Source organism: Peromyscus californicus, unplaced genomic scaffold (genome assembly GCF_007827085.1).
Source record: "Peromyscus californicus insignis strain IS unplaced genomic scaffold, ASM782708v3 Scaffold_6__1_contigs__length_162567912, whole genome shotgun sequence".
NCBI classification, from domain to species: domain Eukaryota; kingdom Metazoa; phylum Chordata; class Mammalia; order Rodentia; family Cricetidae; genus Peromyscus; species Peromyscus californicus.
The window spans coordinates 140989741-141016362 of record NW_026294584.1 but is presented as its reverse complement, the minus strand read 5'-3'; the positions used below and the strand labels follow the sequence as shown (position 1 = coordinate 141016362).

Here is a 26622-nt window from a genome sequence, read left to right as displayed (position 1 = left end):
GTCACTTTGTGAGCCTTCATCCATGGGTCCTTATATCCTGGGGAGGAAGTGAGTGACAGTCATGATTGGGGACACCTTGCTGCCCCGCTTTACCCGGCCATATTTGCTCAGTGCAATGTAGGTCCCTCTGTACAGGTCTGACTCGTAAGCGTTGTAATTGTTTGGGAGGAGGGTTTCTCTGAACTTGCATTCCTCTTGGAAGCTGGGCTGTGAAGATGAACAGACAGCAGAGACCCAGTGATAATTAAGAAGTGCCAAAACACCAGCTGAGCCACACAGAGGAGGCCCTTCCTCTGTGTTTCCGTCCCTTCCCTTTGTAAAGACACTACCACGGGGCTTACACTGCAGGGGGAGAAACGTGAGAGGTTAAAATGGAGGCACTTACAGTTCCTCTCATTTGCCCTCCTACACCAGGAGGAAACCAAGGCCAGGAACACAGAGGGATGACATTCTGAGCCCGTGGGAGATTGGAGCAGACCTCCAGACTTCCAGGTAGGGGTGCTTTCTACCCAGTTTTCAGGTGAGAATGTGTTCTGTGCAGAGCAGGGAGCAGGGAGGGTGACACTGAGCCATGTTAACCCTATCGTGAGAGCAGAACGGAGGCCCAGGGCTCCCCTCAGTGACTTTTCTATTTCCCCGGTAGTGTGAGCTTGGACGGTCTCCTCCACTCAGAGCCTCAGTTCTCCTTCATGCAAATGGTGTGGTACCAGGGAGCTGCTGGGGTAGTGGGTGGAGGAGCAGAGAGACAAATGAGCTCTTGAGTCCTTTCCAGTATTGTCTCTTTCCACCCATAGTTCTTCTGTCTAAAGTCTGCAGTCCCTTAAAGAAAAAAAGGCTCATTCTCAGTTTTGACTTTGAGCCCAAAAAGTGAGTGGAGCTTCATAGTCTACACTATTCTCTGGGGTCACGTGGCATCTGAGATAATAGCCACTTTTACAGAGAAAAAGAACCTGGTTCCCAAGGGAATTAGGCAGAGACCTATAGAGGAAGTTGCTTTGTGTCTCCCTCTGGCTGTCATGTGGGCATAGGCATGTGCATGCATGTGCACATGCATGCGTGTATATCATACATACTAGGAACCACAGTTCAATGGTTCTATGACTTCTCCCTGGTACCAGAGGTGCCCTTGGATTTCTGAAAGAAGTCTGTTGTGGAATATTTTGATCGCACTCTGATACTCCTGAGACTGCCAATAAAGTTTACCTTGAATCAGAGGGCGGAGCTAGCTGCTAGCTGACCAGAACTAGCCATAGAGGTTTTGGAGGACCCAGGACATACAGACAGACACAGGAAGTAGTAGGGAGAGGCTTAGAAAGAGTCTCAGCCCTTTTTGGATCAAGGAAGAAGAGAGAACGGAGATCACTGGTTGCTTCTCCACCATTTTCCTGATCAGTCAGGTTTTTACCCGGATATCTGACTCCCAAGTTTTTATTGATAACAGAATAATTAGATAAATGCTTCATCTGGCAGTCCTAGTCTTTGAAAACTAGGAAAATGAAGAAATGCAGGTTAGTAGTCAGTCATCTATAACAATCAAACATAGTCATGTTAGGTATGTTTTCAAGGTCAATCAGAGATATATTTTAGATAGATAGGTGGTCTTTAAACACTTCAGAGATCTACAGAATGTGACATTTGAAATGTTTTAATAACATAAGGCTTTTTATGACAGTGAGACACATCTGCTCCTGACAGCACTAATTTATTTCAAAAAAGGATGATGGTCTTCGAAGAACCTCCATGTGGAGTTTGCTTTCATTTATGGAGAAGTTAGCCATTGGACAAAGAAACTACTTTTGCCTTGACTGCTGACAGAATGCGGTCAAAATTGGTCAAGCAGGACACATAAGAAGTCAACTGCCAACTTTGCCAGGACAAGGTAGAATAATCCTTCAAAATTCCTGCTTCACAAAATAGTCTGTCAGATATTCTAGACCTGTAGGTTGAAGATGGAGGCCCCAACATTGCAGAGGAACCTAGGGTGACTGTCCAGGCAGCCAGCTCTCTCTGTCATTTCTATAGTTTTGGAAGTTGTTTGCTCTGCACTTCCTGTTTACTCAGGTAATATTTTACCTTTCTCGGGTCTATGATGGGGTTGAAGACTAGATAGTTATAGTTTTACAGTTTTCCTTGTCACCAAATTCAAAAAAGAAACATACATAAGAGATGTAAAGTTTATGAAGTCAAGAAACATAAAAGCTTAAGTTGTTTATCTAAAAAAATGTTTTGAGCTCTAAAAAGTTATTTTTAGGATGGCAACACAAGTTAGGGTAGAAAGTGAATTAGGTACAAAACTTTGGACTCACCAAGATAGGATAGATAATGGAGTATTTTCTCTAAATTTGCCAAATACAAACAGACTGGAAATTGTGAATGTAATTCTTACCTGATAATTTTCCTTATTGTATATAGTTTTACTGTGTTAGAGTTAAAACCTTTTCTTTTTATTTAGACAAAAGGGGGAAATGTGGGATATTTTGATTGCATTCTGACACTCTTGAGACTGCCAATAAAGTTTACTTTGAATCAGAGGGTGGATCTAGTTGCTAGCTGACCCGAATTAGCCATAGAGGTTTTGGAGGACCCAGGACATATAGAGAGACACAGAAAGTAGTAGGAGAGGCTTAGAAAGAGTCTCAGCCCTTTTTGGATCAAGGAAGGAGAAAGAGCAGAGGTAACTGGTCGCTTCTCTGCTGCTTCTCTGATCAATCAGGTTTTTACCCGGATATCAGACTCCCAAGTTTTTATTGATAAAAGAATAATTAGATAAATACTTCAGAAGTCTGTACATCTAGCCTCACCAGCGATGGGGACACATAGGTCTCTCTTCATGTTGCTATAATGGGGTGGTAGAGAACCTACCATCCTACTCTAGGGCCCTTGGGCAGGTGCCTCTAACAGCATTAAACAGCACCTGAGCCCTGTGGATGTGTGCTTCTTTCCCAGTAGACTCCAACTCTTACCCCCAGACAAGTATCCCAGGGATCAATGGTCAGATTGCAGGGAGAAAGACATTTGATACGGTAACAGGTAAGGCCCAGAGACTAGGGATTCTCAGTGTTCTTTGGTGTGTGGTATTATTACTTCTATATAGAGCAATTCACAGTATCTACTAAATTATTTTTGAAAATGGAGATAACTGACGATCAGCAATTCTTTTTCTAGGAACAGATCTTGGCCTTCAATTCCCACATGTGTACAAAAGTTGGCACAACACTTTTTTAATAGCAAGAATCCCAAACGGTCAGTCTCTACTAAGAGGGGAGCAGCTGTCTCAGCTATGACCGAGCTACCCTATGGGGTGCTTTAAGCCACGAAAAGAAAACCTTTTGCACATTGACACTGGACTGTCCCAGAAACATATTACCAAGTGAAGATGCATAGTTTGAACCCATGTTCTACAGAGGATCTGGGTGCAATTCCCAGCATCCACATGGTAGCTCACAACTGTCTGTAATAACACCCTATTCTGGTCTCTGAGGGTACCAAGCACACAGGTAGTACACAGACAGACATGTATGCAGGCAAAACATTCACACACATACAATTTAAAAAGCCTTGAACCTCTGTAACGTGACTTCTTAAAGCTGCCAGTACATACACGCATGCCCAAACAGGTTATTCATGGAATGGTCCACAAGGGGCTGGTCACACAGGTTGTGTCTCAGGAGGAACTCAGAGGCATGAAGACAATGGTAGGGATGAAATAATTTAAGTTCTGTGGGAATCTTTTGTGCTTTTTCTTCCTTCTTAAATCATTTTCATGTGCTATCTACCCACATAAGTAATTTATTTAAAGTGGCAGAGGAGTACAGGGTATAAAATGGGCCAGGAAGTGGGGGGAGCAGTTTTGATCAGAAGCAGTGGTCTCTCGTGGTGATGCGGCCCCCTCCACCCACCTACTTTCCCTCTGTTCTAACTTTGGGTGTCTCCAGAGAGGAACTCGCCCAGCCGGTTTCCAGGAGAATTTATTTCTGATCTGGATAGTGGTTAAGGGAGAGGTTTTTGTGTGTTGTTAGCAAACTGGTGGGAGGAAATCAGGCCTTAGGGTGGAGAGCAGAGCAGAGGAAGGGAGAGGAGCTGAGCCATTGGATTGAGGACTATGGGCATTGCCCACATCCCATTGTCTAGAATGAGTCCGGCTAAGAACCACTGTTTTTGAAACATCTGCATCACTGTATGTGCATATACAGATGACCATGTATATCTGTGGGTTCTGTAACCCTAGAGCCAACTGAACATGGATCAAAAATATTTGGGAAAAGATTGCATCTGTATTGGACATGCATAGATTTTTTTCATTCCCTAATAAATTGTTCCCTAAAAAACCGGTACAATATCTATCTATGTAGCCTTTGGAATGTATTTAAGTGTTAAAAGTAATCAAATGATGAGTCAAAATGTCTAGAAGGATGCACTCAAGTCATATGTAGATGTTACAGCATTTTTATGAGGTACTTCTTCACCTAGAGATTTGGGGCTCCATGGGTCTCCTGGAACCAACACCCTGAGGATATCAAGGGAGGCCACACTTCTTTGCTTTCTGCTCAGTAGATATTTTTGAGAGGGACAGTGCTGGGAACGGAACCCAAGGCTTTGTGCTCTAGATCAGCTCCCAGCCACACCCCAGTCACATCTCAGCTGTGCCCATCCAATTTCGATGACCCGACTCTGTCCCAATCCCCCCACTTGTTTGTTTTGTTTTAGGTTGACTGCTTTGGCTTCCATTCTGTCCTTTCTCTCCAACCGATCTTCTATCCCTGGCCTTCCCAGAACTCCTCACAGACCTGGAGTGGGGGCTGAGAGCTCATACTCTTTAGGAGCCTCCTGCCTGCCCCTGCTTCTGCCAGCTCCCCATCCTGCAGGACATTCAGGTGGCTTGGGGGCTTGTGACATGACAGCACCACAATACAGCTCCCTGAACCCACTGATGCCTCTCCAGGCTCCAGGCTGACGGCGTTTCCACAGGACTGTGGTGGTGCTTCGTGCCACACCCCTGAGCTTTGGGTTCCCATGGCTCAGGAACACTGGTTCTCTGGCTTGGTGAGAAAGGCCCCCAGCCAAGCAAACACTGTGTTAATACATTATGACTTGAACAAATGAAAATAATTCCACCAGATCACATTTCCTGGGCCTGCCCCTCTCAAGCACCAGCATGGCAACGTCTGGAACTCTATGTAGGGCTAAGCACAGCCAAATCCATTTAAAAAGAAACAGCTTTTAACTCCCCCAGTGCAAAAGTGCTGTGCAAAGTAAAGCATCCCCGGGTGTTTGGGGTGAAGTATTTCTGGTAAAAATGGTCCCAAAAGTTGGGGGGAGGGGAGTGGTGCTACCACACCCATCCTCTTGTCTTTATGCAGAGCTAAGCCATCTCTGTCTTTAATAATCTTCATTCTGGATGTGCTTTGGACATGTGTCCCTATTACTCCCGAACACATGAGGAGATGGGAGGTTTGCATGTCACAGTGATCATATTGATTAGAAGTATGTGAACGTGGTATAACCTCTTCAAAGTGCAACACTTATTTTTCTCAATGGATAGCCACAGAACCACCTTCAGGAGGGGATCCTTGATGACTTTCTGGATTTTAAGGGGAGTGAGAATGTTGGGGTTCACTCATATATTCTGCTCCAGTCTACATCCAAGATGGCAAAAATCCAGGCTGAGAGAAGCTCAGTGACTTTGCCCGAGGTAAGTCCAGCAGCTAGAGAGTAGGACTGGGCAGCAATTGGAATGTTAGTCCCAGTCTATCCGGTCAAATGAGATTCTCCTGCAAGCTTTCGATGCATTATCTGTGGAGTCTAGAGATGGTTCTGCACACAGCTGCCACTGGTTGAGGGGACAGAGCCAGAGACTGTGAACATCTTGTGTCTCTACCTGCAAAGGGAGGCTAAAGACCAAATGCTTCTCCAGGGCACTGTGGGACAATGTTTATAACCACTCTACAGGATCCCAGATAATCTATGTGCTTAGTACAGGGGCTGCTTATGCCGTCTGCAGAGAGAGCTAACAGGCCTTACGCTCCATACCTCTTCATCTGTAAGGAGGAAGACCACTTCTAGGTAGCTTTTCTTTACCCTTATTCTCCCACCACACGTTGGTGGCTGCCTCTTCCTCCTCATCAGTCCCCTCCCCCCACCATGAGAAATGCCATTTAGAGGTTACAGCAGCTGATCTACTTGAGGGAGGAGGCAGCTCAGGGGGGCTTAAAGGGAAATAGTGTGAATGAAATCACCACCCAGCAGGAGTCTTCCTGGCTCCTGGGATCAGTTGGCAATTGTTTTTTTAGACTGTGATAACTGCTGCTGGGGGGGGGGGGGGCAGGGGGGAGGGATGTTCAGCAGCATCTGGTCCCCAGCCACACACAAAGCATCAGGTGCCCTAGCTGGGGCACTGCTGTCCAGGCAGCTCCAATCTCTAGCTGGGGTCTAGGGAGAATCTCCCACCAAGAGCACATGCTTCCAGGCTGCTGGGTATGGAAACAAGAGAGTTTCCTCTCACAGAGTTCCCCTTTCTCCCTGGCAATGGCTGTTTAGTGAGCACTCCCCACACCTTTAGAACCTGATGAGTCTGGGTGTCTCAGACTTCAGAGAAATTTGCTGCCTTGGGAGGGTCGACCCTCGGGGAGCATTTTCTCTGGTAGCCACAATTTACGCTCCAAGTCCTCCACTTCTCTTAGAACCAGAGATTTCGAGCAGAAAGTGGATGCATTTACCCTTTTTAATGACCCTCTCCCTTGCCATAAACTGAATTATTTTCTAATTGAGGAAAAAAAATCTGTTAATTACGGTGACAGAAGAGTTTCTAGAATTTGGGCTTCTGGCAGATTTGCCTGCCAAAATGCCCACCTGGAGTTTTAGACCCAGCTGTCCTGGATCTTCTGGCTGGTGGGATTCTGGGTGCCATGGGGGCTGAGGAGGAGGAGTTTTCAGGAGGACTCACTCCGTAGAAGGGGTGCCTGTTCTACCAAAGCCTCAGGTGGTCACAGGCTGCTTCCTGCCCTGCCACTGTCCCAGAGAGTGGTGCATCCGGCATCTGAGAATTCCATCTAGGCCCTGTCTTCTCCTCCTGCTGCCCTCGGGCCTAGCTTCACACCAGGCAGGTCTGACATGCTTCCTTTTTTTCCATATGCCGTAGAGTCTGGCAGCACCCACAACTACCTGCGCCTCTAAAAACATAATCTAAGACAAAACAAAAACCTGAACCCTGAACCAGACAGACTGACAGACTCCAGCCCAGTGCTGCTGAGTTTCTGAAGCTGGTCCTGGAAACCTCGCCATCTAACAGGCTCCCCCAAACGATGAGTGCACATGGGTGTCCACAGAACTGTGCTGGAGAGGAACTGATTTTAGCACACACCACAGAGCAACTTTGAGACACTTGCTCGAAAGGTTTGGAAGCCGAGAAGCTCTGACCAGCTCACTAGAGTATTTTCCAGACTTTCTTTGCTGGGAGATTTCCCCCGGAACCCAGTACTTGTCCCAGGTCTGCTCTTCCCTTCTTAACCCTTCTTCTGTCCCCCCAAGAGACAGGAGGAGCAGGCCCTACACTCTCCCATGGACTCCTCTAGTGGATCCGAGGCCCCTTCCTCTTTAGCCACTGGCTCCCCCTCCTCATCTTCCTCCTCATCTTTTTTGGTGCCAGGGATTGAACCCAGGGCCTGGTATGTACTAGGTAAGAGCTCTACCATGTAGCTAGATCCAGCTTCCTTATTTCTGCCAAAGACCTCTTGGTTTATCAACTCTCTAGAATGTTTTCCTAACACATATTTTGGAATAGGCCAAGTTGCAGGCTGAGAGCCCTGGAAGTGAGTGGGTCAGAGAAAGCCAGGGTTTTAACAAACACATAGAATGGTTGTCCTTACACCACAGGGCCCAATCTCTCAGCATTTGCCCTCCCATAGTGATCTATGGTGCAGAGGGAGGGGTGGGTCCAATGCCTGCTGGAAAGGTATGACAGAGGAGGATACTTCTGTAGACCCTGGGATCAGCGACCAGAGGACATAAAACTCAGGCTAAAGTCTCTCAAGACACTAACGAAGATGAGAGCTAGCCTCCTTCTGCAGACCTCCTGCAGCACTCCTGAAGAGTGTCTCCTGGAGGGGTGTGTCATGTGGGCAGCACACACAGGCTGACCCACAGGCCTGCCTCTCTGGGCCTCTCGAGTTCAGCCACTCAGACCCAACTGTGAGCCTGCATGACAACTTCATGTCAGAATGCACATTCTTCCCTAGCCAAGAGCTCTCTGAACTGTGGCTTCTTTAAGGACAAGGGTCCTGGCGGGTGGGGCTGGGAGAAGCCCAGGCCTGTGCAGGTGTCTCTCTGTGAAATAGAGGAAGCTTGAGCCCCAAGGTGCCTGGCTAGCAAGGGCTCCTTTCACTGCCCTTCTTTCTTCCTTTTCAAAAAGGAGTCAGCTCTCAGTGGTGTCTGTGCGCTGTTTTCAGTGGTGTGAGCTGCAGGCTTCCCCCAGCCTGGAGCTTCCCTCTCCCGAGGAACTCACCGTGGTGTACAGTCTTCCTTTACTGTTCATGGCGATGAAGAGGGTGCTTTTCACACCGAAGAGGCTCACCACACCCCGCTCCACGGTGGAAATCTCCAGCAGGCCTGACGAAGAAATGGAGAGCACACACTCGTGTTCATAGAAATGAGAGAGGAGACTCAGATCCTTCCGAGGCATCCAGTTGTCCCCCTTCTAGAGGCTCAGCCTCTCCATCACTTCTGTCCTCCATCTCTCTAACCTTATCCCTTCGCTACACCAGCCACATCCTGTCACACCCTGTAGCACACTCAGTTCCATCCCATCCTGTAGCACACTCAGCTCTGTCACACCTTATAGCACACTCAGTTCTGCATAAAAAGTTTTACATTGGAATTGGGGATCACAAGGAACATTCAAACATCTATTTAAGATTAGCTTTGAATCTGGGCTTTCAGTGAATCTGTCACTTGAGGTCATTGACTTGAGCGAAAAAGAATGGGGGTTGGAAATATAGCTCAAAATGGTAGAGTACTTGCATAGTATGCCCTGGGTCCCTGGGTTCAATCCTCAGCAACACACACACACACATACACACACACACACACACACACACACACACACACACACACACACACACACCAATCAATCAATCAATTTTGATTGTCACTGTTGAATGTCTGCTCTACATCCTCCAACTCAGGTTCACAGACAGAGCCCCACAGAGCTGGATGGCTTGTCTAGGACCCCACAGCCCGATCCTTGCCTTGGCTGGAAGACTGTCCATGCAGGCGGGGGCACCTGACATTAGAGGAAGCACAGTGAAAAGACTGTACTTCAGAATGGCACTTTTCAGACCACTTGCCCTTCCCTTTCAAAGAGGGCAGCTGTATAGAAATGTGTGGCTCTAACTGGGATAGAATATCATAACTTATCTCCATTATCAGTGCAGTTATAGCTTTTCAGGCTGACTCCAGGTCCAGGGATGGACCACTAATACTGGAGTAATTAGAACCACCAGGATGGAGTTACCTGGAATGATGGCTAAGAACACCAAGATGCCCAGGTCTGGGTCTCCTGGGCCTGCACCTCTATCTGGGTAGGGGGAGGGTGGGATGGTGCCATCTAAACATTGTCCAGCATGTTCCCCTTAGAGTGCAGCCCCACCCACCAGCGCAATGCTCCTTCGTCTTCTGACTCTGCTTGTGCCCATGCCAGCAAGCACCCCATCTGTCTTGCTAGTGACACTCACTGTAGGGGTTCTCCTCGTGCGTTCCACTGATGCGGCCGTCGGGGGGCACCTGGAGGTGGAAGCCAATGCCCCACGTTGCAGTAGAGTCTCCGCTGCCGCTTGATGCCCACCAAATAGCCACTTTCCCAATTCACACCCGAAATCTCTCCAGCTAGCCCAGCTCGGGGACCTGGACAAGAGGGTGCCCCAGCCTCTGGAGTCCAGGAGTGTGCCGTTGGCACGGGCGCCGGCAGGTGAGGGCACCACCATGCCCACTAGGACGCCTAAGAAGACGAGAGTCTGCAGCGTGCCCTGAAACACGTCCTACTCCCTGGAACATAGTGATGAACAGCCCTCTGTCCCAGGGCCATCCACCTTGCCTCTCAGGCACGTGGGTCAGAATTAATGGCCCTTAAAATACCGCCCTTCTTGTTTTTCTCCCCTCGGCATGGCGGCAGGGGCTTATTTTTGGAAGGCAGATGAAGGCTGCTGACATGAAACCAAAGCCTGCTTCAGGCACTCGGGTAGAGAGTAGAGGGACCCAGACTGAGCTGAGGCTGGTAGGGACCATGGCTTGGGGACGCTCTCTATCCAGCTTGCGGGGCTCCGTCCCGAGGTGATCCTATTTGATTTGACCTATCATTATAGTTCAGCAACCCGGCCCTCCCCTCCACCCATCATCATCCTGACGTCAGCCGGCCCAGCTCACTTACCCAGGGCTGTAACATTAACCTGCTCCTGGGCCTGGCTGCCTCCCGCAGACCCCCACCACCCTCCCCACTCCCCAGGGATTCTGAGAGGCACTGTCATTCCAACTATGAGGCAGGAATGAAGTTAGCAGGGAGCATCTCTGCGGGAGGGTGGAGCTGGCTGGGGGCCCAGGGAAGAGGGAGCAGAGGCCACCCAGGACCCAAATTGGGCAGCAGTCCTTGGCCCCACCACGCTGGCTTCCTTATTTAGAGGGCAAAGGGTAAAGAAAGATGGGAAAGGCGTGGTGGCGGGTGATGATGCTGGCCTACAAGTGACTCTCAAGACCTATTCATGGAAAGAGCTCATGGCTGAGGAGGGCCTGTTTCCCAGGACAGGGGATATAGGTGAGGGGGTTGGCTAGCAAAAACGAAGGCTGTGGAGGCAGGGAGGGATGGGCTCACCTTTTCCTGATCACAGTTCTGGCCGGTGACTTTCACCCAGAGAGTGAAAGTGGTGTCATGCCATTCTCCCGCTTCAGCTCGCCCTTGGCCTCTAATTGTTACTATTCCTCTTGGACAGTTGCAAAAGTTGAGTCCTAGAGAAGATGTGATGCTTACCACGGGCTGTAAGTGGCAGAATCGGGGCTTACAGATTCTGCACAGGTCCAAAGCCTTCTCACGGCATTGCTTATAAACAGAAGCCCAATTTTCAGAGGCTACCACGGTTTTCCTTATGTACCAAGTAGACACTGAATGACTATTTCAGCAGGACAAAATGTTTTGGGGTGTGTGGGGCATGTGTGTGTGTGTGTGTGTGTGTGTGTGTGTGTGTGTGTGTGTGTGTGTGTATGTGTGTGTGTGTGTGTGTGTGTGTGTGTGTGTGTGTGTGTGTGTGTTTGACAGTCTCATCTATCCCAAGTGGCCTCAAATTCATTGTGTAATCACGGATGACCTTGAACTTCTGAATACCCAGAACTTGTATTACAGGAATGTGCTAACAAGCCTGGTTTTCTGTGGTGCTGGGGATTGAACTCAGGAATTCATGGATGTAAACAAGCAATCAATCAACTGCAAAATGATTTTTCTGTCTAAAAAAAATTTTTACCAAATGTCTCAGAAAATTTCTGTATTTTCAGCCAACTTAAATGATTTAAAAATTTTAAATTATGTGCATGTGTGTGTCTGTGTCTGTGAGTATATGCGTGTGTGTATGGGTACCCATGGAGTCCAGAAGAGCCCTGGATACCCTAGAGCTGAAATTACAGGTGATTGTGAACTACCCAACGTGAGTGCTGGGAACCAAACTTGAGTTCTCTGCAAGAGCAGTAAGTGCTTCTAATGGCCGAGCCGCCTCTCCAGCCTGGGTAGTTAACTTTCACTAGGCTAATATTACAGTTAAAAACTACTAAAATCATTTCTATAGTTACCCTACATCCACTTTATCCTCTCAGGTATCATTTAAGTAGAACATGTCTATTACCTGAGGTTAAAAAAATTATTTTAAAAGGGTATAGAAAGGATCCTGCGTTGGTGAGTTAGCTAAGTATGAAACGGTGCTTGCAACCAAACCTCATGACCTGGGTCTGATCCCTGGGTCCCACATGGTAGGAGGAGAGGACTCTTGAAAGCTGTCCTTTTACCTATCCATGTGCACCATGGCCCATGTGGAAGTGCACACCCCCCCACACACACACACTGCTACACTAAATAAGCAGAAGGGATACTTACACATGGTTATAAATATATAAGAAGGACTCATATCTATGAGAGTGAAATAAGTTAACCGAGGCCACCTGAGGAGACAACTTGAGTTCGACATCTAGTTTCATTGTCCTGCAATCCAGTTCTTAATCTGTTGGTGGAATGCCAGTGCAGGAACTGTAAGGGGTATATCCTGAGGCGGGGATAGGGTGAGAATAGCACTAAGGATAAGGAACACAACATGGTAGGTGGCAGCTGATCCCAGATCCTGTCCTGTGTAGGTAAGACCTGGATGCCACCTCACTTACATACCAACCTCATCTGCATGCCACACTCTCAACGAAGGCTGCTGGAAGCCTAGACAAACTCCTCTGCAAGTTCCATGGCTTAGCGACATCAGTGTACCTCCCCTGTGGTCCTGAGACTCCTGCTCAGGTCTGGGGCTGAGCCTCCAGTTAATGGCTTCTGCATATTATCTGTCCCTCTCTCGCTCAGTTGACAGATGCTTGGTTATCATCTCTTTTAGATCTGCCCTAGACATGCATTCTTAGATCCCTTGAAGCTGTGTGGCCAGAGATGGAGTCTATCACATAGGTCTTCACAGAAAAAAAAAATTAAATAAATAAAGTTGGACTTTTGGAAGCATCCTTCTGCAGGATAGCAGTAACCTAGAGTAACTCCAAGTAACCCAGAGATGGAAGAATTTCGCTTTAGACTCCCAGCTTGATTTCATAGATCAAGCTTCGACATGAGCAAGAGCAGAGGCACGTTCTCACTGATGTTCAGCTTGGAATCTTGCTTTAACCACACTCCAACTACCTTGGGAGCCAGCATCCCAGTCCCTCGATGGCTGGTTCCGAGAATGCTATGGTGTGCACATAGAATGGCCTCTAAGGGCCCCTGTGTTGAACAGGCTTGGTCCCCAGCCTGTGGTGCTGATGGAAGATGGAGGGATCTTTAAGAGGTAAGGCCCAAGAGGAGGAAGTTAGGTTGTTGACGGTGTGTTCTTGAAGGGGGTATTGGGATGGCAGTCTCTTCCCACCTCCTCTCCCCTACCTTCTTCCCGGACACCATGAGGTGAACAGACCTTCTCCACTATATGTTCCCACCATATGAAGCACCACAGGTTGAAACCACAGAGACCATGAGCCAAAACAAAGCCTCCCTCCTTGAGACTGATCAGCTCAGGGATTTTGTTACAGCAACAGAAAGCTGAGCAATGCAGAGAAGTTGGTCTGGAATTAATTTCCTATAATTAGTGAGGTATTCATTAGTGAGGACAAGTCAGAATCCCTGGAGTTCTTCTTGGAACACATCCACTTTCAAAATGAAACTAAAGTATGGCAAGGCCCACACACTGCCTCCCAAATGACACAGGAGCCCGCCCCTCCTTGGGTCTACCTCATTTCCCGTTCCTTCCTGTGCAGATGTCACTGCTGTGATGACATTTTATAAAGCAATGGGCTTTGTTAGAGGGACCCCTGAGTTTAAATTCTAATGGTATGCTTTCTTGGCTGTGCGACCTTGGGTAAGTTTGGGACCTCTCTGAGCCTCATTTCTTCTCCCTTGAAAGGCGGGATGATTAGCCTGTGTGGTTTTTTTTTTTATAGCCAGTAGCATGGCACACATAAAGGGACATTGCTGAACAGCACAGCTCTCAGCGGACCGCTCTCTGAAACACATCGGAAAGCTCTCACCCAGTTAAGGAAGGGCAAACTCGAAGTGAGAAGGGCCATCTCTCCTCTCGGGGGGGGTGAGAGTGGCACATGGCCATCCAGCGCTTAGCTGCTGCCCTCCACGGCCCATGCAGTGATGGCTGTTGACACATGCAGGAGCAGGCAGTCCAGATTCCTAAAATATTCTGAAAACCAGTAATAGCTTTGGTGTTGTCCCCTGTTAAATATAAAACTTAAGTAACTCATTCTATTAAAAAGCCGCAGTCTTATTTTTACCGGGTGATGTGATGAGGCTCCAACTCTAAATGCACCTCCTGGGCCTGTCTCCATAGCAACTCCACTCTGCTCAGATAGCCACATCATTTTCCTGAAGGCTAATTAACCTGACAACTGCTAGGGCGGCTTGGTTTACCAGATTTGCACTTGACCCTTTACTCGGGGCTTAGGGACCCTTTGGATACGAAGTGATAAAGAAAAGAGTAACAGGTGGAGGAGGCCTCCCCGGACCCCTCTTTCACATAGTTGCTCTCAGTAGCCTTTGGGGGCTGTCAATCACTCTTGCTTGATGAGCCAAAACTTAGTGTGAGTGAGTGGGAAAATGTCCATGCACATCTTCTTCCATGAGTTGGGGCAGCACGAACGGTGGATGGCTTAGATTGGGGACTGGGCTACACCAACCTGTCATATCAGCTGTTCAGGGGAGCTACCTCTGCATAGCATGCTGGCTGCCCTCAAGACTCTGGTTTATTACATAGTAGGATTCCCCCCACCCAATACCAGGAGTGCCAACAAGAGAACACACAAGCTGTCCTAAGAGCCAGGCCTGTTGACTGCCTTCATTTATGCAGCTTATTTGACTCTTCACAGTTGGCTCTGAAAAAGCAGCATTTCCCTTTTCAAACGACTGGCTAGAAAATTCAGAAAACCGTCAGGGAGAAAATAAAACAGCAGTCTGTGCTTGCTGCATCTACACCCTCCGTCTTGGACTCTGGGTTTGCGCTGCTTTGGCTCAGAACCTGGGCCCCTCGTCCCTTGCTCCTCCCCTTCTGCCCAGAAAGGCACACAGCACCTGCTGTAGGTTGCTCACAGGCACCATCAGCACAGGATGGGCATGTAGAGGGGTGAGGGGTGAGGAAGGGCCCCTGTCTTAGACCTGAAAAAAGATTGACACTTAGGGCTCATGAAATTTGTGACAAGAGATGGGTCTGCTGTCCTGTGGCTGTTTCTATGGAGAACCTGTGCTTTTCAATTTCCCAGCAGAGCTCCAACAGCCCCAGGCCTCCCCCATGTAAGTGGAAGCCCCATGTAAGTTCAGAGTCTTCACCCAAATCCCCTGATTGCTGTTACTAATTCGTGTGTAACCTCACCCACAGCAGATCACTTCCAGGGGATTTCTGGACATGCCAAGCATGCCTCACATATGTACCTGAGCACATGACTGCTCTTGCTTAGGGCCATCATAGGCATCAGTTTGGATCATACACCCAGGATATGACTCCAGCTCTATTAAAGTCCTCAAGGCACTATGACTACCCTGTGTCTCCTTTCTAGGCAAGTGAGAACAAACAGGTCTTCCTTCATGTTGCTCCTACAAAAGGATGTACACAGTTGAATTGATTTTCTGACTTCCTGTCCAACAGAAGGCTAAGTCTCTTCATGGGTCCAACTCATCCTAAAGCCTTCCCCTTTAGGATGGCTTATTTCTCAATAGGTCTCTAAGTCCCTAGACACAGGGTCTCTGCTGGGAATAGTCAGTCTATCATTGTCCTGACATGTCAGAATATTGATGGACAGTCAACTGGAAACTATGCTCTATCCCTGATTTCCTAAACTTGGGGATGCGCCAAGGAAGACCTGGGTGTTCCACTTTGTGGTGTAGCTGACCACATTGTTTCCTCTGCTCCACCTCAGAAATCATCTGCTTGGGGGTTTGCATGCCGTGGGATGCATTCCTTCAATCCGAGTCTCCATCTGGTTGTGTCTCTCAGGGTGATTGACATCCAGCCTCCCAGCTCTCTGATCTGATCTTGGCTGTCTCATTTTTCTCTTGCCTCTCTCAGTACCCCCTCCTCACTATGCCGCAGCTATCTATGCCAACGCAAAGGGTCATCTGGTGCTGCTGGAGGCAGTGTGTAGGGTTGGACGGCCACCATGGCTGCACTCCTCAGCTGAATCTGCAAAGGGGCAGAGGAGTCAGATAACTTTCTGGAACTTCACAACATAAAGGACCTTGGCTCTGCTCAGAGTTTGCAATTTCTCAGGTTTGTCTTCCGTGGTCATCATCATCTAATAATACCTCGTGCGTGCTGAGGCGGGCATGCCCCCGCCAGCCGTCATGAAGAGTTATGTAAAGCTCTCTTCCCTTAGTGGCAGGCTCCCCAGTGTGGCACAGGAGGCTCTCATGCCCTGACCTCCCCTGTCCTCTCCAGCTCCATCCCCTGCTCCCCTTCTCTGGGAACTTTTCCTTCACCCACCTCAAATGGCCTGTTGCTCTCAGGCACATTTTACACTGTTCCTGTCTCATGACTCTGCTCAAACCACCCTCTTTTTGTTGGTGGATGGGGTCCCATGCTAAAGGACATCATAAACATCACCTTCAGAAACAATCCTTGTCGTTCTCCCACTTGTCTCTAGTCACTCTATATGCTCTGTCCTCACACTCCTCATTCCCACCTCCGGGTGGTTTGTGTACACCTCTGCCATTGCCCTTACCTGATTGACAGAAATCAAATGAAGTATTCCCTTTGATAATGAACTCCATAAGGCAGCCAGAGTGTAGTCATTTTTGGATGTGTAGGACTGCACCATCCCTGCCACAAAATACAGCTGATGAGTCATCTGCATAACTATTGGATGGAAGGCTTGACTCCATGGATTTCTGTAGATCGGTGGTGTCAAGTAGGAGAGAAGCCTTCTGAAGAAGGGAGATTGGAATTTTGGTGCTGATAGGACACATTAATTTAAAAAGCACACTTTCAATAATAGCTATTAACATTTTGTCATTAAAGATAACACTGGGGATGAGAAGAGTCATGATGATCAAGACTAGATAATTCCATCTTTCAGAAGATGGTGATTAAAATAGAGTCCTGTAACTGGTCAACCTGCAGACAATAGGAGACAGTGGAGTGCCCAGCTCTAAATGGGACGTCTGTAGCATAACCCGTCTCCCACGAGGCTCGTTGGCCATTACAGATAAGGGGCTGAAAGGTTATAAGGGTCAGAGGTTGTGGGCATGTGCAGTGAAACAGCATTTGCTGCATGTGACAGGGCCACTGCACACACCACTTCACAGGAGCTGTGACTGCAGGCGTAAGACTTGCACAAGAGCAGGCCACCCACACTTCAGGATGGGGGATGGGCTCATGAAGTCCCACCCCTCGCTGAGGAGCTATTGGCAAATGCTGGCTTCTAGGGGTGGGAGAGTAAGTTTTCTTCAGAGATGTGGCCCCTGAGAGGCTTCTTCGGGCTTCAGTAGGTGGCCTATGCTCCTTCCACACTGACACACTAAGTGAGCTCAAGAGAGTAAAAGCATGAAGTTGGGAGGAAAAAGTAGTACGGTGGATAGGGAGGAATTGGGGGAAAATAAAGGGTGGATATTATCAAAATGCATATATGCATTATGAAATTCTCCATAAAATTCTCTGAGGAGGGGTGATTGGAATGTTGGTATTGGTGGGACACATTAATTTGAAAACCTCACCTTCAATAATAGTATTCTTTATATTTTGTCATCAAAAATAGTTACACAAGGATTGAGAAGAGTCCGGATAATCAAGAACAGAGCATTCCCAAGACAGGAAGAGATGAAGAACATCGGAAATCGTAGAGTGGGTAACAGAACAGCTGCAAAGGGCGCCTCAGCATGGGGGAGGGACACAGAGCCCCCGCCACTCGACTCCCCTGGAGAATCCTTACACCACAAGTGAATCGGATAGCCTATGTGAAAAAGTGCACTAGATAATCCATCAGCCTCAAATCACTGCTAAGACAGCAGGAGATAGACAGGAGGGAGGGGTCAGCAGTGGAAGGGAGTCCTGGAGCTCAGAGGGCTGGGGCTAGCAGAATCCTGAGAGAAAAGCTGTTGTTGGAAAGTGAGTTTCACAAGAGAGCTTGAGTAATGGGGAAAAAATCATGAGTCAGGGAGCTAGAATTCAACCCACCACAGCCCCAGGGTGACAGACAGCCACGGGAAGAAGTTATTGTGAACAGGAGGAGCATCAGCTGGCAAGCAAAAATGTGCAGGTATCACGAGGCTTGGCCCAGATAGTGAAGTTTACAGAAGAAGGTGGACCTGCCCTTAGAGGCTGAATGCTGACCTCAATCACTTGAGAATAAATTTGGAATCTGATAGCTTTGAACTTATGTGGCCAACAGGCAAACAAACCTCCAGAGACACTTCTCTTTCCCAAGGTGCTCTGAGAACTCTAAACGCTCAGCAGACTTCTTGACACTCATGATGCCAACCCTCAGGCAGGTGCTTTAATGCTGCATGGGTTGTGGGAGAACAGAGACAGGTCTAACTGTCCAGGTGTCAGTCCTTGGTTGTTTCATCGATTCTCAACATATTTGGGAGACAATCCCCCAGCCCAGATAGAACATTAGCCATCTTAAGGTGTATACCCGGGGAAATCTCATGAGTGAGGAAAGCCTGCCCAGCCAACAGACTACAGAGTGTGCCAGCAGAGGCCCCGGGTGCACAGAGCAGGGACCTCATTGGAGTGCAGACAGCTCTGGAGGATGTTTGACACTTGTCCAGTACAGGTTCAGCCACAGCAGAAAATACAGGAAAGACAGAAGCCCACAGGTTTCACTGACATCCCATCTACCTGGTAGGCTTCAATTTCAGTGGACTCAAAAAAAGTCATTCAGATCTCATCTTTCTCTTTTTAACCCCTTATATCTCCCCCTCTTTCTCTCTCCTTCTCTCCCTCTCCCCCTCTTTCTCTTATACTGTTAGTAGTACTTGTTTTTCTCTTCTTTATTTTTTCTTTTAGAAAAGCTTTTAGGGCTAGGAAGATGCCCTAATGGATAACACGCTTGCTGTCCAAGCCCTCAGATCTGATTTCAGATCCCCAGTACCCATGCAAAAAAACCAAACCAATGCCGGGCGGTGGTGGCGCACGCCTTTAATCCCAGCACTCGGGAGGCAGAGCCAGGCGGATCTCTGTGAGTTCGAGGCCAGCCTGGTCTACAGAGTGAGTTCCAGGAAAAGGCGCAAAGCTACACAGAGAAACCCTGTCTCGAAAAACCAAAAAAAAAAAAAAAAAAAAAAAAAAAAGAAACCAAACCAAAACAAACAACAACAAAAAAACAACAAACCCACCAGGCATGGCAGTGTGAGGCTATAACCCCAGTTCTGGGAAGATGGGAAGACACAGGCAGGTCCTGGAGGTTTGCTAGCCAGAAAGTCTAACCAAAAAAGGTGAGCACAGGATCAGTGAGAGATCCTGTCTCAAAACATAAGGTGGAGAGCAAGGAAGGAAAACACCTGAGAATCTGTGGCCTCTACATGAGCACATAAGGGCATGTGCACTCACATACATGTATACATACACAGACACAGTTTTTTTATTTTTATTACTTATATTCAACTATTTTTGTTACTGGGTGTGGTGGTTTGAATAGAAATGACCCCCATAGGCTCATAGATTTGAATGCTTGGTCACCAGGGAATGGCACTATTTGAAAGGATTAGGAGGTGTGGCCTTATTGGAGGAAGTGTGTCACTGGGGGTGGGCTTTGAGATTTCAGAAGCCCAAGCCAGGCCCAGTGGTACTCTCTTTTCCTGCTGCCTGTGAATCCGCCGGATGTAGAACTTTCAGTTACCATGTCTGCCTCTATGCTGCCATGCTTCCCACCTTGAGGATAATAGACTAAGTTACAAGCCAGCCCCCAGTTAAATGCTTTCCTTTGTAAGAGTTGCTGTGGCCATGGTGTCTCTTCACAATAATAGAACACTGACTAAGGAATGTAGGAATACATTTTTCCTTTTTAAAAAAATTTCTTGCTCTTCCCTCTTATTTTTTATAGCATTCATTTCTACTTCTATTTTTCTTCCTTAAGCTAATTCTTTGATAATTTCATACACATACATAATGCATTGTGACTATTCTAACTTTCTTTAATCTTCCTCCCATTTTTATCAACAACTTTTCTTCCTAACCTGTCCCATTCTCAGACTCATGACTTTTGCTTTGTTGTGTGACCCATTCAGTTTAACTAGAGCTGTCTATGTTGTCCCAGGATTGGGATTATCGAGTAAAGCCTGGTGGAATCATCAGTGGGTACACCACTGAAGGCAAGGATTCCCTCTTTCCCTGCATCTTTCTACAGGAACTGGTTTATCATTGAGGGGTAGGGTCTGACTGTTGATGGGCCCATGCTTGTGCAGACCCAGTGTATGCGTCCATAACTGCTGTGAGGTCATGACTGCAATGGCTGTGTGTTGCCCAGAAGATGACATTTCAGAGAGCTGTTCTCACCGTCTTCCTACTTGCACTGTCTTTGACACCCTAGTTCACGGAGTTCCCTGCACTTTGGAGGGGATGGTACGAAGATCTCGTTCAGGGCTAATCACTGTCACTTACTTTCAGTATTCTGTGCATCCATAAGTCTCTGCATTCATCATAGTTCACTGTAAAGAGGCTTTTCTGACTAATATCGAGAGTTGTAATTTTATATGGGCTTAAATATGTATATATGTATATTTAGAAGGTGGTTTAACACTGAGTCAATTTATTGAAACAGCAGAATGAAGTTGCCTCCTAGGTCTTGTGACTTTCCTAGCCGTGTGCTTTTAAGTGGGTTTAAAGACAAAGTGGGCCTCAAATCCAATTGGAGAGTGGTTGGTTAACCCGCCCCCCAAACATTGTTGACATTATTACATAGGGAAACACATCTTGCCTGGCAAGTTGGTATCTGTCAGAACAGTCAGAAGAATGACCCATGATGAACAATGCCTTGTGGAACTGTGAGGGAGACTCCAGGAAAAAAGGTACCTCAGGTGCATTTTGTTCCCTAGATTGGTCTTGAATGTGATTCTGTGCCTCCTGTGACAAACATTTGCATTCAATTTATAAGACATGTTTATTCCTGTTGGATGTCAGAACATAGCTCTAGAACCCAATCTGGTCAGTGTACCCTGAGTCTGGATATGGTCTTCTGCCTGGCTTTCATGCTTTCCCAGATAGTCTGTAGTACATGCCAGACAATTGTGTTTAAAGTGGTCTGTCCTGAGAAAGTTTTGGGAAAGGGCTGCTCTGTTACTATTTAGTCTGTGTGATGGTGTTTATTTATGTGTTTTTCTGATCATGTTTCTCTAAACTCAAACAGCCTTCCTCGGATCCTTGCTTTCTTTGTTTCACATATAAAAGCCCACTGAAACTGAAGTGAGGTTTCCTACATTAAGATGTGCTCCACCCCATTTTTTCATGTCCTCAGGTCCCAGGTCCAGCAGACAAGATCTGCTCAGGTTGGCTGAAAATTCAACAGGATCCATAGTTCATAGGGTTCATACCTGAGTAATACTATTGATGCCATTTTTTCCACCAGCAGGATAAATAGCATCTCCAGATGCTATAAAAACTAGCTGGCATGGAAGAAGCCTCAAGCCCAGTTCCAGCTTGATGTCTATATCTCATGCAACCAAGGTGTCTTCAGCAATAAGGTCTTATTCATCTAGTTCTGGTGAGCACCAAGGAGGAGCAGTAAGAGTCTATACTGTTTCAGGGGTCTCTAGGGCCTCCATGGCCAACAACTCATAGGGAATTATCTCACACCTGGCTTTGCGGTTGAACTTTTTCAGCCATATATAGTGTTCTGATTTTATTCTACTGCTCTGATAAGATACTCTGACCAAAAGTCACTTGCAGAGGGAAATGTAAAGGCTTACACTTCCAGGTAATAATCTATTATCAAGGGAAGTCATGGTAGGAGCTCAAGACAGGAACATGGAAGCAGGAACCATGGAGGAACACTGCTCACTTTCTCACTCACAGGCTTATGCTTAACTACCTTTCTTGCACAGCCCAGGTACAAGGAATGGAGCATCTGCACAAGAAATGGTGCCATCCACAGAGGTCTGGGTTCTCCTACATCAGTGTAAGCAATCAAGACAACCCCTCACAGACATATCCATAGACCAAACTGATAAGGACAATTACCCAGTTGAAACTCTTTCAAGTGATTCTAGGCTGGATCAAATTGACAGTTAATGCTATCTAGAACACAGGTCATCTCACTTCCAACCTTTTTCAGGGTGGGGGTGGGGATGTGGTTGTAAGATTGTAGTTTTCCAAATGTCTTTTTCATACTCCTGTCTATTTGGTTGGCCCTTTCCCAATCCCCTGTCTTCTTTATCCCCCCACCAACTCCCTACTTAAGTCTTTCCACTTCCAGTATTCCTATCTCTACTTTATACCCTCCCTCACTACCCTCCTTTGAGTCCTCCCCACTCCTAGTGACCTCTTTCTATGTTTCTAGCCTCTCTAGAAACTCTAATTTGAACACAAAGTATTAGAGATTCAGAGCTAGGATCTACATATGAAGGAGAACATATGGCATTTGATTTTTGTGCCTCCGTGACTTCACTCAGTATGTATTTTTTTTTCAGTTTCATCCACTTACCTGCACATTTCATAGTTTCATTTTTCCTTATGGTTGACTAAAATTCCACTGTGCATTGTCACAATATTTATACTAACCTTCATCATTTGGTGGACATTTAAGCTGGTTTTCTATTGGGAATAGAGATGCAATAAACATGGATGGGAGAGAATCTCAGCTGTAGGATACAAATTCTTTGGGTATATGCCCAGGAGTGGAATAACTGGGCTTTTTTTTTTTTTTTTTGAGACAGGGTTTCTCTGTGCAGCTTTGCACCTTTCCTGGAACTCACTCTGTAGCCCAGGCTGGCCTCGAACTCACAGAGATCCACCTGCCTCTGCCTCCCGAGTGCTGGGATTAAAGGCGTGCGCCACCACCGCCCGGCCCTAACTGGGCTTTTAAAAAGTGTTCATCAGCCTTTTATGAATATAAATGGCTGATAAACACTTTTTAAAAGTGTACAGCATTATTAGCTATCAGGGGAAACTAGAACTGCTTTGAAATTAGCTAAGATCAAAATAAAAAAATATGGAAATGCTGGTGACAGTGTGGGAAAAGAGGAACCCTTACTCATTATTTGTGGTGGAGAAGTCACTATAGGAAAACTTGTGAGGATTTCTTAAAAATCTTGGGGAAAAAACTACCTACAGCCCAACTATTCTCTTACTGATTTCCTAGAGGAGCTTGGAAGTGCTCCATCTATTACCACTTTGTAAAATAGTTTGAGGAGCTTTGATTGTAGTTTTTCCTTAAGGATCATGTAGAATTATGTTACAAATCCATCTGAATTTTTCTGTGTGGGGGCTAGGTTTTTTTGTCGTTGTTTCTTTAATGACCTTGCTTGTTGTGGCTCTGTTTAAATTATTTATGCTATCTTGGTTTAACTTGAGTAGGTCAGATATATCTAGAAACTCATCCATTTAGTTTAGGTTTTCCAACTTGGGTTTTTAAAAATATCCTTATGATTTTCTAGATTTCTTTGATGTATGTTGTGATATCTCTATTTATATTTAATTTTATTAACTAGGGTCTTTTCTCTCTTTCTTTTAGATAATTTGACTAAGGATTTGTAGATTTTATTTATCTTTTCAAAAAAACAACTCTTTCATTGATGCCTTGTATTTTTTTTTTTTTTTTTTTTTGGTTTTTCGAGACAGGGTTTCTCTGTGTAGCTTTGCGCCTTTCCTGGAACTCACTTGGTAGCCCAGGCTGGCCTCGAACTCACAGAGATCCGCCTGGCTCTGCCTCCCAAGTGCTGGAATTAAAGGCGTGCGCCACCACCGCCCGGCCTGATGCCTTGTATTTTTAAGTGTTTTTCCATTTCATTAATTTCTGCCCTGGTTTTGACTATTTCTTCCTGTCAACTGCTTTGGGTTTGTTTTGTTTTTCAAACTCTTGAATTAGAACATTAAATTTGAATTCTTTCTGACTTTTTGTTTATTTTTATTTTATGTGTATGAGTGTTTTGCCAGTGTGTAAGTGCACCACCACCTGTGTGCAGTGCCCACGGAGGTCTCAAGAAGGTCATCAGATGCTCTAGAACTGGAGGATGCTTTAGAGCCATGATGTGGGTGCTGGAAACTGAACCCAGGTTCTCTGCAAGAACAAGTGCTCTTACCCACTGAGCCATCTCTCTAGTCCTTTCTCTCTCTCTCTTTTTTAATTTTTATTTTTATTTTGCAATATAATTCAGTTCTACATATCAGCCACGGATTCCCTTGTTCTCTCCCCTATGGCCCCCCTCACCTTCCCCCCAGCCCACCCCCCATTCCTACCTCCTCCAGGGCAAAGCCTCCCCTGTGGACTGAGATCAACCTGGTAGACTCAGACACTTACACATTTCCTTTTTAGGACTGCTTTCATTGTACCTCAGAGGTTGGGCTATGCATTGTTCTTGTTTTCATTTAATTCTAAGTCTTTTATCACTTCCTTCATGATTTTTCAATGACATATTCATCATTCAAGAGTGTGTTATTTAATCTCCATTAGTTTCTGTATTTTCTGGAATTTCTTCTGCTATTAACTTCAAGCTTTATTCTATTGCAATCAGATAGAATACATGGAGTTATTACAATGTTCCTAAATTTGTTAAGATCTGCTTTGTGTCTTAACATATGGTATATTTGGAGAAGCTTCAATGGGTGACTGAGAAGAATATGTCATGGAGTGTTTAAATGGAATCTTCATTAAATATATGTTAGAGCCGTTTGGTCGACGATATCATTTTGATCCAATGTTTTCTCACAATTAGTTCACTTAGCCTGTTTTTAAAATGGAAAGTTTTTCTTTTTCCTTCAATTATGATAAATAGTGTAGTGGTGTGACTGAGCAATATCCCCCGTAGGCTCAGGCACTTGAACACTAGGTCCCTAGTTGGTGGTACTGTTTGGAGAGGTTATAGGGAGGTACAGCTTTACTGGAGGAAATACATCACTTGGGGGCAAGCTGTGAGAGTTTAAAGTCTCATACCACTTCTGGTTCACTTTCCATGCTTCAAGCTTGCAGTTGAAAATGTGGGCTCTCCACTTCCCACTCCCACTCTCATGCCTGCTGGTTACCGCTGTGCCTCCCTGCCACAATGGACTCTTATCCTTCTGGAACCACAAACCCAAATCAACTCTTCTGTCAGTTACCTGTGTCATGGCATTTTATCACAGGAACAGAAAAATCAGGAATGCAGATAGTTTTACCAGGTAAATTAGTCAGGTGGGCATCTCTCAGTACTTGAAGCATGTTCTCCAATCTCTTCTGGCATTTATAGTTTCCGTTGAGAAATCTGTCATTCTGATGGGTCAGCTTTTACACGTGACTTGTATCTTTCCTCTTGCAGCTTTGATACACGATCTTTGTTCTGCACAGTGAGTGTTTTAACTATCATGTACTATGGAGAGAGTTTATTTCCAGCTCTTGTCTACTTGGCATTCTCTGTGCTTCTTGTACTTGAATGTACATCTCTCTCCCTAGATTTAGAAAGTTTTCTTCTATGATTTTATTGGGCATTTTCTATGCCATTGACTTGGAATTCTTCTCCATTTTCTATAACCAATTATAATTTGTAAATTTGGTCTTTTCATGGTGTCTCAAACATACTGCATTGTCTGATTTTGAGGTTTTAAAAAATGTCATCTTCTTGAATGATCTAATATTTCACTTTGTCCTCAGGTCTTGATATTATGTTCTCTACATAATCTATTCTGCTGAAGTTTTCCACTGGGTGTTTTTAATAGATTTGCTGATTTTTTAAAAATTTCAGTTTGGGTATTCTTTGGTATTTTGTCTCTACTGAATTCATTGTCTTCAATACATCATTCAGCTGTTTATTTTCTTGGATTTCATTAAGTTTATTCCTGTCTTCTTTAAGTTCATTCAGGCGTTCATGGCTTCTTTGCATTCTTTGGACTCTTTAAACATGATTGCAATTGTGTTTTTTAAAAAAATCTGTCACTCGATTTTCATCTAAGTTGTTGTTTTTGGTTCTATTACTATCTGCTTTTAGGAGACTTCAAACTAACATCAGTCAGATGAGATAAAAGAGGAAGGCCACCACCAAAGGAGCCCCATAGTCATGTGGATTTGAATGGGAGGGGAGGTGGTGAGGCTCTGGGAAGAGCTGAAAAAGGGAAAACTACAACCAGAATAAATTGTATGAAAAAATCTATTTTCAATAAAATAAAAAAAGGAAAAGGAATATTCTGAACAGCAACACTTAGAAAAAAGAGGCCACTACATGTTAATGCAAGACATACTCCATTGAGAATATATAACACGTGTGGGTGTATATTAGAATAAACACTAATAGACACAAAAGGACAGACAGGTCGCCATACAATGATAGCAGGTGGCTTCAGTACTACACTTTTATCAATTGTTGTGCCATCCAGACTAAAGGTCACAAGGAAACATCAGAGTTAAAATCACCACAGAATGAGTGGACTTCACAGGTATCTATTGAATATTCCTTTCAATAGCTACAGAATACATAGTCTTCCTAGCTTCATAGTCTCCACATCCTAGCTCATAAAGCAAGTTTTAAATAATAAAAAATAGCTAAAATTATTTCTTGTATCTCATCAGATCATAGTAGAATACACTCTAAGATAAGGGTTGGGGAGTTATATCCATTCATACAGTTCTTGCTGAACAAGGTTGGGGAAATAGCTCCATTCATACAGTGCTTGCTGAACAAGCATGCGGTTCTGAGTTTGATCCCCAATATACATGCAAAACCTAAGTGCAGCAGCA

The 26622-nt window shown here is 45.8% G+C and overlaps 1 protein-coding gene across 1 annotated transcript; it reads right to left on the bottom strand.

Annotated features, from left to right (window-relative positions):
- Nucleotides 1–30: 30 nt before the first annotated feature.
- Nucleotides 31–10157, bottom strand: Fgf6 (fibroblast growth factor 6). Its single transcript, XM_052721577.1, is given in 7 exon segments — nucleotides 31–207; nucleotides 8501–8604; nucleotides 9729–9798; nucleotides 9800–9892; nucleotides 9894–10022; nucleotides 10024–10087; nucleotides 10129–10157. Coding segments are annotated over 7 exon segments (666 nt in total).
- Between the last annotated feature and the right edge of the window lie 16465 nt (nucleotides 10158–26622).